Source organism: Poromitra crassiceps (genome assembly GCF_964638095.1).
Source record: "Poromitra crassiceps genome assembly, chromosome: 14".
Lineage (NCBI taxonomy): Eukaryota > Metazoa > Chordata > Actinopteri > Beryciformes > Melamphaidae > Poromitra > Poromitra crassiceps.
Window position 1 is genome coordinate 42,022,393 of NC_139633.1, and position 15,631 is coordinate 42,038,023.

General features: G+C 46.4%; 1 protein-coding gene across 1 annotated transcript in view; it reads left to right on the forward strand.

The window, feature by feature from the left end:
• Window positions 1-11,718, forward strand: part of ninl (ninein-like) — a gene marked incomplete at both ends in the record, with an annotated part of 124,172 nt that extends 112,454 nt beyond the window's left edge. Inside the window, 2 exons of the mRNA XM_083650792.1 lie at window positions 3,727-3,840; window positions 11,527-11,718. Coding sequence (XP_083506918.1) covers window positions 3,727-3,840; window positions 11,527-11,718 — 306 coding nt within the window. The remainder of the gene's footprint in view (window positions 1-3,726; window positions 3,841-11,526) is intronic.
• Window positions 11,719-15,631: the final 3,913 nt, after the last annotated feature.

The window sequence follows — 15,631 nt, forward strand, 5'->3', positions numbered from 1 at the left end:
GACTGCATTCATTCTAATGGCCAGCAGGGGGCGACCCCACTGGCTGCAAAAATAAGTCAGATTGTAGTCAATGGGAAAAGTACCTTACTTCTCCCTTGATTTATGACTTCAGTAAATACTTTCCTAATGAGTTGATGGTCTCAATCAGGCCCGTATCTAGCCTGCCACACTAGGGTGGGCTGGTAGGGGGCAACTTTGGCGGTAGGTTGCCAGAGGTTGTGGGTTCGGGGATGGGGATTAAATTGCATTATATTCAGTGGCGCTGGAAGTACTTTTAGGTAGGAATGGACTCTCGGTGCTGCCTGCAAGGGCAGCGCCGAAGAAAATTTGACGTTTTTTGGACTTTCATCCAAGAATATTTAATTTTAAATTAACTCATTCTCTGCCAGGGTCATTTCGGTCTGTGTGCTCCCAGTGCCAGGATTTTGAGCATATTTCCTGATCTTCCAGGACCCACAGAATATTCTGTGCTAGGAATAAAATTACACAACATATCTCACAATAAAGCAGAGACTCTCTTCTTACCCCTTGTAAAAAACTGAAACTCTCCCATGTTTCCTTGTTTAGTTACAAGCAGTGGAAGTTAGCTTGTTTTCACTAAAAATGCCCTCCTTGGGACAGAAATATGAGAAAAAGAGGTTTTTAGTGAAGGACACCGTTTCAAGCAGAACTCTCTTTTGAGCCTTTTATTTTTTGCCTCAGTGACACATCAGACATATACAGTATTTGTTTTCCCAAATAAAAAATAAAAAATAAGAGAATGTATTTGAGGGAGCTGTGTCGGTCCATCCCGCCCAGTGAGCGGCTACAGAGAGAGAGAGAGAGAGAGTCTGGCCCTTGGGGTTTCTTGACAGATGAGGCTTGGCCGCAGTATTTATCAAAGTATGATAAATATGTGCACAAAATCAAATAAATAATTTACTTTTACAGTTGCCATGTGGATTTTTAGCTTAGCTTGATAAAAGCATAAATGGAACGAACCCTTATGTGGTCACACTCACACACTCTCTCTCTCTCTCACACACACACACACACACACACACACACACACACACACACAGACACACACAGGAATAACGAGTGCTGTAACGTTACCTGCTGTCACGTTACCTCTCATAACTAACGTTAGCACAGAAGATCACACAATAGCTACGTTAGTGCTGTAAACTTTGAAATGTTTATCTGACACATGTTTCGCCTTGGTTGCTGGGGACGGGTGTGTGACGCGGTTTGACGCGTTTGACGTATCCATGTGATTCCCCCTCCCTTGAGTGTGACAGAGCTCTCCCTTGAGAGGGAGAGCTGGCAAGAGGAAACGTGAAGCGAGTCATGCCGGCGGCATAAGTTATAAACAATGCGTGACAATTATACTCGAATGTTGTGTGTGTGATCATTTAATCTCAAACGCGATACAAAAAATAGGCTACTTTTTACCATCGTCATCGCTCTCTCCAAGTGGCACCCATTTCTCCTCCTCCGATTCATCTGTGTCAGACGGATCAGAACGCTGTGAAGGGGAGCCTTCGAGCAACAACAAAAACGCCGGCGTCTTCCTCGCCATCGTCGCCATCCGAGAACTCTGGGTCGGACTCTGTTTCGACCACAGGCTCCACCCATAAATACTAAACTAGCGGGTTCCTTTTATCAGTTTGACCTGAAACAATGTCACAGGCTGGGAAAGTGTCTGATGTAATGTAAACAGCCAAAACATGAAAGTACGTCCGAGTACGTCTTTGGCACAGAACGCCATTGTTAAAAGTACGTCCGGGTACGTCTTTGGCAGAGAATGAGTTAACATTAGGATTATACTGTTGTGATGTCATTATTCAGTATCTTCTCCTTTTCTCACTCACTTTCATGTAAGCACCTGCTCTCCCTTTAGTCGTTTTACACTACAACAGACAGCAACACAGGCATAAACACTGAACCAAATTGTTCCAGTAGGAGTCACCATTCTGTTTTGGGTCACCAAACTGTAAGTAGGAACTTTCACTCAGGTGACAGGCCAATGTTTACATTATTATTGTCAAAACTATTAGCAAACTATGTACAAACTAACTATTTACAAAACTATTGCTATATTTCCAAGACGTTTAGTCTTATTCAAACTCAAACTGAAAAGTGACAAAGAAAACTACTTTGAAAGCAGATTGACTTACCCTAAAAATAAATAAAAATACTTCATCCAGTTTAAAATAATCAACTCCATAACATTTCTTTTCATTGGATGATCTTATTTCTCAAATCAAATTAAAGACTAACCCAGTGAGACTTCTCACCATAGCTACAAACTATACTTGCCATTTAGACTTCAAAACTATATTTACAAGACTTGTAGTCCAATTCAAACCCAAACTGAAGTGACAAAAAAAAACAATCTTTAAATCAGATTGACTTACCCTAAAATTAAATAAAAAGCCTTCATCCTTAGTTTAAAATAATAAATTACATAACATTTTATTTTCCATTGGATGAGCTTAGTTCTCAAATAAGATTAAACCCTAATACAGTGAGATATCTCACCATAGCCAATATTTACAAAACTAGAAGTCTTATTCAAACTCAACCTGGAAAGTGACAAAGAAAACAATTAAATCAACTAATCAAGCCTACAATATATTCAGAATTCAACTTAACTATTATATAGGGGAGCTGTATTGGGGCAGGGCTTGGTACAAGAGTCGGAGCAGCAGCAGTGCTTGTGGACGGTACAGGTCTAATAACGTTCCCTGGAGTCTCTGCTGATGTGCTGGCGCAGCATCGCTAGAGACAGGAGAAGCAGCAGCACAGGGCTTTGGTATGAGAAAGCGATACATCATCATATCGACGCACAGCAGTGTTGTAAATCGCTTTGGATGAAGTAAGTGAATGTCATGCAATGTACGTCAAGCTATGAGCTTTCGCTAGCAGCACAGCATTCACGAACTGAGAGAAAGATTATTCTTCCTAGAAAAGTCACCATGGTGTGTGTGGAAGAATACTAATCGCCGATTGGTTATCTACTGCTGAGGGCGTGTCTTTGGGTAGGGGTTTGCTGACAGACACATCATTTCTCCACAGTTGAGAGTCGAGAGGACTTTGGGGGCGGGCTGAAGCTCAGTGCCCACCCAATCAAAAGCTAGAATCGCTACTGGTATTTTCTGTGCAATTTTTCCATTGGCTGGAGGTGAAAATAAACATATTTTCCCAACTTTTGATTGGGTGGGCAAGACTCATGTCTGGGTGGGCATTGCCCACCCAGACATGAGTCTTGTGGCATTGAGTGACATGTGGCACTCAATGTGGCATTGAGTGACATGAGTCTTGTGGCATTGCCCACCCCTGCCCATAGCTAGAATCGGCCCCGGTCTCAATCTTTAGTTTCAAGTCTTCTTCAATACAGCCTGATGTTCATTTAGTCAATGATGCTCCCATTTAGAGTCAAATAGACGATAAAACAGACGATGCTTTGGGGCGTGATTGACAGGTCTCCTGTCCAGTGATCGTGCAGCTCGCTGATCGTGGCCCAATAGCAGGCGATGCTGTGGCTCTGTGGGAAACCCCTGGTCTCACGCTAGCTGCTTCTGGCTCCAACAAAAAACAAGATGGCGACCCTCAAAATGCCAAACTCGAGGCTTCAAAACACGGGTCCACAAACCAATCGGTGACATCACGGAGGCTACGTCCATATTTTTATACAGTCTATGGTGTGTGTGCGCGTGTGTGTGTGTGCGCGTGTGTGTGTAGGAGCAGTATGAGAAGGCAATGGCGGCCCTGCAGGAGAAGGTGGAGGAGCTGGAGACCAAACTGAAGGCTGTCCGCCTGCTGCTCCAGGAGAAGGTCCAACAACTGAAACAACAGGTAAGACAGACAGACAGACAGACAGACAGACAGACAGACGGGCAGAAAACATAGTATACTCTACATACAGTATAGGTTCTCCCCATGTTTGTGTGGGTTGATACTCCTGTCAGTGCCCCTGAGCAAGGCACTGCAATCGAACTGGACTTGGCCCCCGGGCGCTGCCCAGTGACTGCCCACTGCTGCTAGTTTTAGGAAGGTTCCTAGGGGTCAAAAGCAGAGGATGATTTCCCCACCAGGATAATAAAGGATAACTTAGCTTAGCTATACCGTATTTCGGTAACCCTTCTTTTTACAGTCCGGTAATGACGAGGTATTTACCTGGTAACTACCAGGTATTGACCCGGTAATAATAATAATAAATATAGCCGCAAGCGGCGATGCGGGGTCCAAGCTTCCGGTGACTTGGGGGGTATATGTCAGATAGTGCACATTTATTCAGACTTGGTATATGCACAAGTAAACAAAGTTTGGTTGAGATCCGGTGACCTGACGGTTTCCAAGCAGTACTAGTAGTAGTAGTAGTAGCAGTAGTAGTAATAGTGTTGGTAGTAGTGGGAGTGGTAGCAGTAGTAGCAGCAGAAGTACTAAGAATAGTAAATGGTAAATGGTAAATGGACTGCATTTATATAGCGCTTTTATCCAAAGCGCTTTACAATGTGCCTACATTCACCCATTCACACACCGAAGGCGGCCAGCTGCCACGCAGGGTGCTGGCACAGCCATCGGGAGCAATTTGGGGTTCAGTGTCTTGCCCAAGGACACTTCGACGTGCGGACTGGAAGAGCCGGGGAACGAACCACCAACCTTCTAATTAGTGGACAACCCACTCTACCTCCTGAGCCACAGCCGCCACTAGTAGCCAATAGTAGTAGTAGTAGCAGCAGCAGCAGTAGTAGTGGTGGTTGGCTGTTATAGCGCCACCATCTGGTAGATTGGTGTAGTTTTTTCCTCTGAGTAGTGGGTGATGTCTTGAAACTTGAAGTAGTACTTGGATAGAAAGCAGTTTTTTTGTACAATATCCCTTTAAGTATCTGGACAGAAACTGGTATTTGGGTAGAACATACTGTCAATACGACAAGTACTTCTCTGGCTCTGCAGATACATATAATATGGTCTACAAAGTTAAATACAACAGTCTGGATAGCTCACTTGGTAAAGCACATGACTTATGCTAACTAAAGACCATTGCCGCTCAAATTTCAAACCCCACGTGGGATGAAAAACTTTCAACTTCAGACAGGTAAGTCAGTAACAGTAATTAAAACCCCACATGCTGCCTCCTTATTTTGCGGTGTTTTATGAACTTTTTCAATATCTTGGAAATGTTAGCTGGAGATTGCGTGGCTGTGTTCAAGAACGTGTTTTGCAACAGGAGAGGTTAGTTCTTGTCTCATGATGGAGCTTTTGTGTTCTGAAATCAGAATTTTCAGTTGTCATTGTGTCTTTCCCACACACACATCAAACCATAGGGCGTAGTGGCGTCCACTACAGAAGGTTGATGGGGTTTATCCCTGAAATTGCTTTTGGTGACTATAGCCAGCACCCTGCATGGCAGCTTGTCATGCAGTCCATTTACCATTAAGGACATTTTTGTATTACACACATAATGCACCACTTTACATTAAAAGTATGCCCTGAATGGAGGTGTTTGAACTAATTGGTGTGGGTTGTGCTGTTACAATGAGCACATGAGTGACAAGGATAATTCAGATTGAATTCTCTTTTTGGACCTTTCACATGTGAAGACACAATAATGTATTGGAATGTTTTTCCTCTCTCATCTGAAAGAAGTCTCCCAGCAAACACAATTACATCATGATGATGTTCTGATATCATCTTTCAGTGACGTCCAGGACTAGGCCAAATCACAGCCGATTTGAGGATCATTTAGACATCTACACAGGAATGTCAAGATGATCATTGCTCTACCTCCCGAGCTAATGCCGTCCCGTAATTACAAGTATTTACTGGGTATTTACCTGCTAATTATCAAGTAATTACCCGGTAAATACCAGGTAGTTACGCGGTATATACTAGATATTTTCCTGACAACTACCAGGTATTTACCCGGTAATTACCTGGTATTTACCCAGTAATTATATATTATAGATTATAAACCGCCACTATTACCTATCAATTTGTGTAAATGTGACCGTGTTAGGTTGATAATAACTATTTACCAGATATTTACCCGACAATGGCCAGGTATTTACCCAGTAATAACCAGGTATTTACCCGGTATTTACCAGATATTAACCGATAACTACCAGGTATTTACCTGGTATTTACCCAGTAATTATACTATACAATAACTTGTACCATGTACATTCCAAAACGTTATCAAGTAAAACCTCACAAGCTACCCACTAAGTAAGCTTAAACTGTACTGTAAAAGGAAGCCTTGTTTGTTTCCATGGAATTACCATGTTCTTACTGTACCATATCCTTTGGAATAGAATATCCCATTGTCCCTGCTATCAACACAAACTTGTACCATGTAGATTTTGGTGGTCAAAGTTCAAGGTCACTGTGACCTCAGGAACGCCATTTTCTAGCTCATTAACGCGATATCTCAGGGATGCCTTCACAGAATTTCTTCAAATTTGCCTCAAACGTCCACTTGGACTGGAGGATGTACTGATTAGATTTTGCTGGTCAAAGTTCAAGGTCACTGTGACCTCAGGAATGCCATTTTCTAGCTCAACGTGATATCTCAGGGATGCCTTGACGGAATTTCTTTGAATTTGCCTCAAACATCCACTTGGACTGGAGGCCTGAAGCAGGAATTGGCAGTATAATCATTTGGGTGGATATGGTGTGGATTCATATTTTTAATATTTATTTGGGTGGATATGGCATGGATTAATATAATTTTATCTTCCAGGAACCCCAATCACCGACTGATTCATTATAACTCGTTTTTAACTGGTTTTACTTTTCTAGACATGAGGGATCTTTGTTTCTAAACATCGGGAGATGTTCTGTTTTTCCTGGCCGATGGCGAGTAGAGCGGGGGGGAGGTGAGGAGAGCGGCGGGGGGAGGCGAGTAGAGCGGGCGGGGGGAGGTGAGTAGAGCGGGCGGGGGGAGGTGAGTAGAGCGGGCGGGGGGGAGGTGAGTAGAGCGGGCGGGGGGGAGGTGAAGAGCGGGCAGGGGGAGGTGAGTAGAGCGGGCGGGGGGGAGGTGAGGAGAGCGGGCGGGGGGAGGTGAGGAGAGCGGGCGGGGGGGAGGTGAGTAGAGGGGGCGGGGGGAGGTGAGTAGAGCGGGCGGGGGGAGGTGAGTAGAGCGGGCGGGGGGAGGCGAGTAGAGCGGGCGGGGGGAGGCGAGTAGAGCGGGCGGGGGGAGGCGAGTAGAGCGGGCGGGGGGGAGGCGAGTAGAGCGGGCGGGGGGAGGCGAGTAGAGCAAGCGGGGGGGAGGCGAGTAGAGCGGGCGGGGGGGAGGCGAGTAGAGCGGCGGGGGGAGGTGAGTAGAGCGGGCGGGGGGAGGTGAGTAGAGCGGGCGGGGGGGAGGTGAGGAGAGCGGGCGGGGGGAGGTGAGTAGAGCGGGCGGGGGGAGGCGAGTAGAGCGGGCGGGGGGAGGCGAGTAGAGCGGGCGGGGGGAGGTGAGTAGAGCGGCGGGGGGAGGCGAGTAGAGCGGGCGGGGGGAGGCGAGTAGAGCGGGCGGGGGGAGGCGAGTAGAGCGGGCGGGGGGAGGCGAGTAGAGCGGGCGGGGGGAGGTGAGTAGAGCGGCGGGGGGAGGTGAGTAGAGCGGGCGGGGGGAGGTGAGGAGAGCGGGCGGGGGGAGGTGAGGAGAGCGGGCGGGGGGAGGTGAGTAGAGCGGGCGGGGGGGAGGTGAGTAGAGCGGGCGGGGGGAGGCGAGTAGAGCGGGCGGGGGGAGGTGAGTAGAGCGGCGGGGGGAGGCGAGTAGAGCGGGCGGGGGGAGGCGAGTAGAGCGGGCGGGGGGAGGTGAGTAGAGCGGGCGGGGCGAGGTGAGTAGAGCGGGCGGGGGGAGGTGAGTAGAGCGGGCGGGGGGGAGGCGAGTAGAGCGGGCGGGGGGAGGTGAGTAGAGCGGGCGGGGGGGAGGTGAGGAGTGGGGTGGAGTGCAGAGGAGGAGAGCCTGAAGCAGGAAGTGGCAGTGCCCAAAACACACGCACAGGTTTCCATACAGCATCCACAACACGAGATCTCTGCCCAACACCTTTCTCCACTACTCCATAACGCACATGTCTCACTGCGAAGTTCCCGGTGCATTCCAGCGATAACGTGGGGTGGCAATGTGCCAAAAAGTGAGCGGTTGCCTTGTTACATCGCCCAAAAGCCTCAAAATAGTGGTCGCACAAACGTTAAACAGTGGATGATTTTACAAGTGACATTCAAGTCATATCTTCTTTTTTTTATAATATTTATTTTCCAGATGTGTTTATCTTATTTTTATCCCCCATTAGTGCTAATTTTTAATTTATTTATCCCGGTTGCTGCTCCACCCTTTGCCGATCTGGGGAGAGCTGAAACTGGCTCCATGCTTCCAACATGGGCAGTTAGCCAGCTGCTTCTTTTCACCTGACAGGGGAAGCTTCACCGGTAGGACATAGCACGTGGGAGGATCACGCTATTCCAACGAGTTCCCCTCCCTCCGAACAGGCGCCCTTAACGACCAGAGGAGGCACCACTTCAGCGACCAGGATATTGCATGTTTTGGTGAAGGGGGTTCCTATATGAAGGAAACCCCCAGGGGGCACGGGAAGAACATGCAAACTCCACACAGAAAGGCCCTTTTGATGACCCCACCCGGGCGGTGGGCACTCGAGGACATGCGGACGGGCACGCATTCCTTAAGCGCTCACAGCATCCCAGGTGGGAATCGATCCTAGGACCTTCTAGCTGTGAGCAGTGTTGGGCAGTAGCTTGCTACAAGTATCGAAGCTACATAGCTTAACTACATTTCTCAGTAGCTTGGTGGTAGCTTCACTAGTTTTGAACCAAGTAGCTTTTTCAGTAGCTAAGCTATTTATAGACCCAAGTAGCTTGTAGCTTCCCGCAAAAGCTACAATCTACTCGCCAGAGAAAATCCATGAGCAAAGCACGCAGTGGAGATTTCTGCTGCAGTTTGCATTAAACAGGAGGAGACATTGCATATGTCAAGTGTGCCTGTGTAGCCAATAACGCACTTCCAGTTCCATTATGATGGACAACAAGTGTTGTTGTCTCATCCTTGCCTTTTAGCATCCTTGCCTCTCTTGCAGCAAGACCCGGCACTACTCTAGCCTGGGTAAACCCAGCCCCCACGTGACCTGCTCTCAGACCTGCTCTCAGTCACTAGTGACCCTTGTTCTTTGACATGAAATTGATTCAATGTGAGAAAAAAGTAGCTTTGATGTAGCAAGCTGCTTTTGCCATGTTGCTGGTAGCTTAGCTTGCTACATTTCTCTGGGGATAGCTTCAATGTAGTTTAGCTACATTATATTTAATCGAGAGTAACTGATAGCTTAGCTTACTACATTTTCCAAGTAGCTTGCCCATCACTGGCTGTGAGGCAACAGCGATACCACTGCGCCACCGTGCCCCCAAGTCATACCCAGCAAGCAAAATGACGTCATGATAACGTTGTGATGACGTGTTTCAGTGACGTTCAGGACTAGGCAGGATCACAGGGTGATTTGGGGATGATTTAGACGTCTACGCGGGAACGTCAAGCTGACGTAGAAATATGACCGTTACCATGAATGGGCATGTTCAGTTATTCTGCTATGTACACAGTGTATATTCAGCAACTTTATACATAAAGCTATAATTATGTCCAGATTAACAATTTATGCTACATTTTCAAAAAATAAAATACCACCCTGAGTGGGATTTGAACTCGGGATCTACAACTTATGGAACGGCTATCGCTAACTGTTCGCTGAAATTATCTGCTGTATGTTGGAGTAATATAGCCTACCGTTTCAAAACATGGACCCCTTGTTCTTTTTATACCGGTATACATCCATCCATGTATACATCCATGGAGTCTGGACAGTTTTAATACAAACGAAAGCTAATTTAATTCAAACCTTAATCTCGAAGAATCATTGAGGAATTCCCTCAAAATTGACAAGTGTCACCCTATAACGTTTGTTTACCCAGTGCTCCTGTTAGGCTATGAGACACGAATATAGCCTATGTAGGATTATGGCAGAAACTTGTTTTATATTTTAAACGTTGGCGTCAAGTCTTGGATCGGACATCACAGTGTAACTGTCTACAATCTGTGTAAGAAGAACCCGAAACACATTGCAGACAATTGCAGGATTCCCCGCAATTCATCTCCTCGTAGTCCCACCTTCACAAATAAACAGTTTGTTAATCAGCGCAGATTGTCCACATGCTGATCACTCGGATTTTGGATAAATAAATAGCCCAGGCTGAGAAATACGTGATTGATTGCAACCATTTAGTTATCCTCATGGATATATCAATGGTGACCGGTGAGTGAAATGAGTTGGATAGTGATACAGTGATAATCTGGGCCAGATCTGACTCGTCATGATATGACTTGAGCTGGCCCCCATTGGGCTCTCTCGATTCGTCCGGGTCCGTCCGTGCTAGCTGGGTATCTGACCGTGCCGCCCCCGAATTTCCCGAAAATGAAAACTAGTCATATCTGACTAGTTTTCAATTTATTCGGGGGCGGCACGGTGGATCAGTGTTTAGCACTGTTGCCTCACAGCAAGGTCCCGGGTTCGAACCCCGGTCAGTCCCAGGTCCTTTCTGTGTGGAGTTTGCATGCTCTCCCCGTGTTTGTGTGGATTTCCTCCGGGGGCTCCGGTTTCCTCCCACTATCAAAAGACATGTATGTTAGGGTTAATACTGCTGTCAGTGCTCCTGACCAAGGCACTGGCAAAAGAACTGGAGTTGGTCCCCGGGCGCTGCACAGTGGCTGCTCACTGCTCCTAGTTCTAGGAAGGTTCCTAGTAGAGGATGGGTCAAATGCAGCCAATTATTTGTGTGGGTCGGTGGATGTGGGGGGACCTACGCGGAGGGGGGCGGGGTCATGTTTCTGATTGAATTTGTGTATGTATTTTGTGTTTTGTGTAGATGTTTGTGGTTCTTGTTTATCTTTTATCTTCTTGTATGTTTACATTTTTAAATCAATAAAAAACGTATCAAGAAAAAGAAGAAGACGAATTCCTTCTTCTCACCTCTGGGCGGAGATATGGACTCCCCAGGGTTAAAAACAATAGATTTAAGTTTGTTTTCTGAAGTCTCTGGAGCATGCCGTCGTGGATTACCGTTATCGTAAATAATTATCATAATGCCTCGCAGTAACAAAAAAACAGCTACCAAATGAACCCCAACAGAAGCAGATCAGAGAACAAGGAGGCTTGGCACTAAAATATGAGTAAATAAACAAACATTGACAATTAGAAATACCATCTGCAGCTGAGCTAAATAAAGGCCCGGGCCAATACTAGAGGAAATAGGTTAAGAGAAGTAAGAGAAAGATAAAAGAAGAGAAGCCAGAAATAAACAGTTCTAATAAACAGGTGTGTGTTTGAGATGTCGTCTCCTCTGTCTCAGCGGACTCAGAGCAGCCAGCAGGGGGTGCTGTTGAAGGATCTGTACGTGGAGAATTCCCAGCTGATGCCTCTCTCTCTCTCTCTGTCTCTCTCTCTCTGTCTGCCTGTCTGTCTATCTTTTTCTCTGTCTGTCTCTCTCTCTCCTCAGCGGGCTCAGAGCAGCCAGCGAGGGGCGCTGTTGAAGGATCTATATGTGGAGAACTCTCAACTGATGGGGGCCCTGCAGGTGACGGAGCAGCGGCAGAAGAGCGCCGAGAAGAGGAACTTCCTGCTGGAGGAGAAGATCGCCGCGCTCAACAAACTGCTGAGGGAGATCGTGCCCGCCTCGCTTGCCACGTAGCGTGGTCTCTGAGGGTCCCTGAAGGCACCGCAGGGCCTCTGAGGGTCCCTGAAGGTATCGCACGGTCTCTGAGGGTCCCTGAAGACATTGCACGATCTCTGAGGGTCCCTGAAGGCAGGGTCTCTGAGGGTCCCTGAAGACATTGCACGATCTCTGAGGGTCCCTGAAGGCACTGCAGACTCACTGTGAACAGTGGCAGAAATGGCCAGGTTTTACTGTGGGAACTTTACTAGGGTGGTGGCACGGGGGTGGGGGGGGCACCCCGGAAAATTAAGATAATCACTAAAGATGTTTTTATATTCACAGATTTTTTTATTTTGGTTTTATTTTTATTCGGCTACCAGGGTTTGACCATTTTTGACCACTCGAGAATTGATAAGAATTGTCGAAAATACCTCCATAATACCACATTAAGACGCTAATCTGGAAATTGCTCAAAAACTCCATTATTTTCAGTATACCTAAAAGATTTTTTTTAAACTCTGGTAACTCCGTTCGGCTGTGTTGCCCCCATTTCCACCACTGCCTGAAGGCTCCCGCCTCTCTCTGGCCTCAGTGTTTGATCAGGAAGCCGTGGATGTTCTGAGCTGAGCTGGGCTCAGTTTCTCTCAAGCATGTTGAGAAGATAGAGTGGGGTCAAAGGTCAGTATGAGAAGAGAGCAGCAGAAATTGGTTGGTACTTTAGGTTCCTCTGCAGCCATCGTTTCCTGTCTGAACAAACTGGACCTGCACTGCCAGGATCTTTCTACTGTCACAAAGGTGACACCCAAAGAAAGCGGGGGGTGGGGTCAGGCTCATTTTTTCAAGTGTTTTTTGTTGTAATGCTAATTTCAGCCACAAGAGTGGACCACTACCCGGGGTAGTCTACCTCATGTTCTAAATAGGACTAAACGCATTAAAGTTTACATGGTTGTGCGTCAAAGCCCTCGCCGAATGCGCCGAGGGGTGCGCCGCGGCTGGCGAGCCTAGTCGGTGCAGCCTGCGTGCAGCTTCTCGAAAATGTGACTCAACGCAGCAGCCTGCGTGCAGCTTCTCGAAAATGTGACTCAACGCAGCTGACGCGAACAGCGCAAATACAGTATAATATAATGTAGATGGGGAGATAACAGGACAGAGTGAAAGCTATTACCAAGTATATGCACTACATTCTCTCCTTGGGCTAACTTCTAGTCATTGAAATCCTAGTGAAATCACTAGGATAATTTCCTCACTTTGTTGCAGACTCCCCCGCGACCCCTCGTAAAGCTGACGTTCGAGTATAGCCGTCACTGGCAAGGTTCCAAGTCGAGGCTGACGCACAAGTATGTTTTCCGCTTGAGTGGTGCACTTTTGTGGCCCGAAATCGAGGATTGCAACAACAATTTGAAATTGGGATTTTCTTTTACCCCTGGGGGGTCCCGACCCTCAAGTTGAGAACTGCTGCTCTAAATGTCTGCTCTAGTCTGTGCTGGAGGGCCGCGCACGCACACAGGACGGCACCAGTGTGAGAAGTATTTCAGCCATGAGGGTATTATGCATGTACTGTTTGTTTTATATAAAGTTTTTATTTTTCTTATTTTTAAGGTGTAAGCGACACTTCCTGTTTGGGTCAGTACACGGAGTACGATGACCGTAGTACTCACTTTCACATTAAGACACATGATAGCAACAATATGAGTAAAATTTTCATTCTGTAATAAAATTAATTTGTTCTTGCCAGAGGTGGAGATTCGAGTCACATGACTTGGACTCAACTCAGTTTCAATCACTTGACATTTGATGCATCAGTGTTTCCCCTACCATTCTACAGGCCTAGTGGGCCCGCCAGGCCAGAAAAAGAATTGCAAAATATATATATTTTCTGCTCTCCCCAAAATTTCAATAAACCTTTATGGCATATTATTACAATACAGCAATACTGGTGTTGACAGTGTTGACGGTAATAGAAGATGCCAAATCATTCAAAACGATAAGCATTTTGCTTTTAGGAGCATTGTGCCAGCGTCCAAAACATGTCAACGTGTGTCGTTGCCTGGGAAACGCACATCCCATAATACAACTGTTCGCATCACATTCCATAATAGTATGATGATACTTGGGATGGCATTGAGAACATAGAGGTGAACAGGGTTGCTAAAAGTTTAGCGTCGCCAGCGAGGGCCCCTGCCGTTGCGGTCGAGGTACGTTTCGAAATCCCTCCAGGCCTGAAAGATTTTCTAGGGGAAACACTGAATTCTGTCATTTTTCTGCTAGCTAGTTAAATTATACACACACACACACGTTGTTGCTCAGGATCTGTAACGTTAACGTTATTTGTTTTGCGCCGTTCAATATTGCTGGTAGTGACAGCCACTGCTTGAGTCGCCTGGCTCTGTGCAGTAGTAGCCTGCCTGTCGGTCTCATGTTGAGCTCAGCTGTCCTGCTGTTAACGTTCATTGCAGCGGTGGAGCCAAACGGCATTACGGCACCGCAGCGACTTCATAAATCATGAATTAGACCATGTTTAGACGACAACCGTCTCTGCATAAAACGGCAAACTAGCATTACGTTCTCACCTTTTATTCCGCATTTATACACAGCGTTTGTGATAACGATTTGCGTGCAGACTGAAGCTGCAAAAGAGTCAGAGCAGCATCAAGTGAGCCAGAATAACATTGAAACTTCTGGTTAAAACCTTCACAATAATGCTAATTAAATAAACTAATAGTCTTATTGATGCATGGTGCAACGTTTTTTTGTGTGTGATCCGAAATACACAGAAGACGTATAGATCACAGACAACTAAAAGACCATTTTAACACGTAGTGAGTCGACGGCCCTGATTTTTTATTAAATACGGCTTTTATTTTGGAGGTACAAATGCCTAGCTTCCCCTATTCTGTCTGTTTCTAACATGCTTGATTTAGCTTTTTAGGATTAAAGTTTAAAAGAATTTTCTACGCTATAGAGTGACACAGAAGTCACGAATGGTAATAAACTGCTCCAGATTGGATTACAGAATAAAAACCCAGTAAAACAACATAAAAAACACCTGTTTTCTTTGCAACACAATTGGGACTTCACTTGAGGAAATGCATCGCAGTGAGTTGTTTTCAATTATTCAATGCGGGGGACAGTGATTAATAGGCTATGTGCCACGTTAGTAGACTGGGGCACTTAACGCAGATTATGTGTTTTTAGCAAATCGTTATCACGTTTGTTGAATGTCAATGCGACTCATTGTGCCTGTGCCATAAGGCTGTATAGTATTGGGCTAGTTCAATGCTCCTATTGCCTACCATTGTCTTCCATGGCGAAGCGGGGCTGTGTCATCACCCGAATTGTGTTTCTGCACTTGACACGGCAACAGTAAGATGTTATCAAGAATTCCACTCTGGGACCTGTTTTCACTTTTTTGCATTTTCAGGCACCAATAACGCCGTCACCGTGTAAAAGGAAGGCACGAACGCTAAAAACGTTTGCCGTTTTATGCAGGGAGCGTTGCCGTGTAAACAGGGCCTTAATCTATCCCCCCCCCCCCCATCATCAACGACAATGCCATCGTTCATCACGATGTTTCACTGTGGAACCATCACGATGGCTATTTGGTTGACATCGCACAACCCTACTCCTGGCTTCATAAAAGTCATGCTTACAGATTCCCACCAGCTGGATGAGGGAGATGGTGATGTCGTACGCAAAGGCCTTGCTCTGCTTGTAGATGGTGTTCAGGGTGAGGCCGGGTAGGGCCTGGGTGAAGCAGAAGTAGAGCTTCAGCAGGCACGACAGCTCCAACCAAGGCTTTATCTGGAGGAAAACAACGTGGAGAAATGACCCATAAGGCTTGAACTTTAGCAAGATAAAAGACTGATTTCACAACTGAAATTAAAGGATGGGTTTCCCGTGGGGAATATGAATATATATTAAATCTCACGCCCCTAAGGTTTTCGAATCC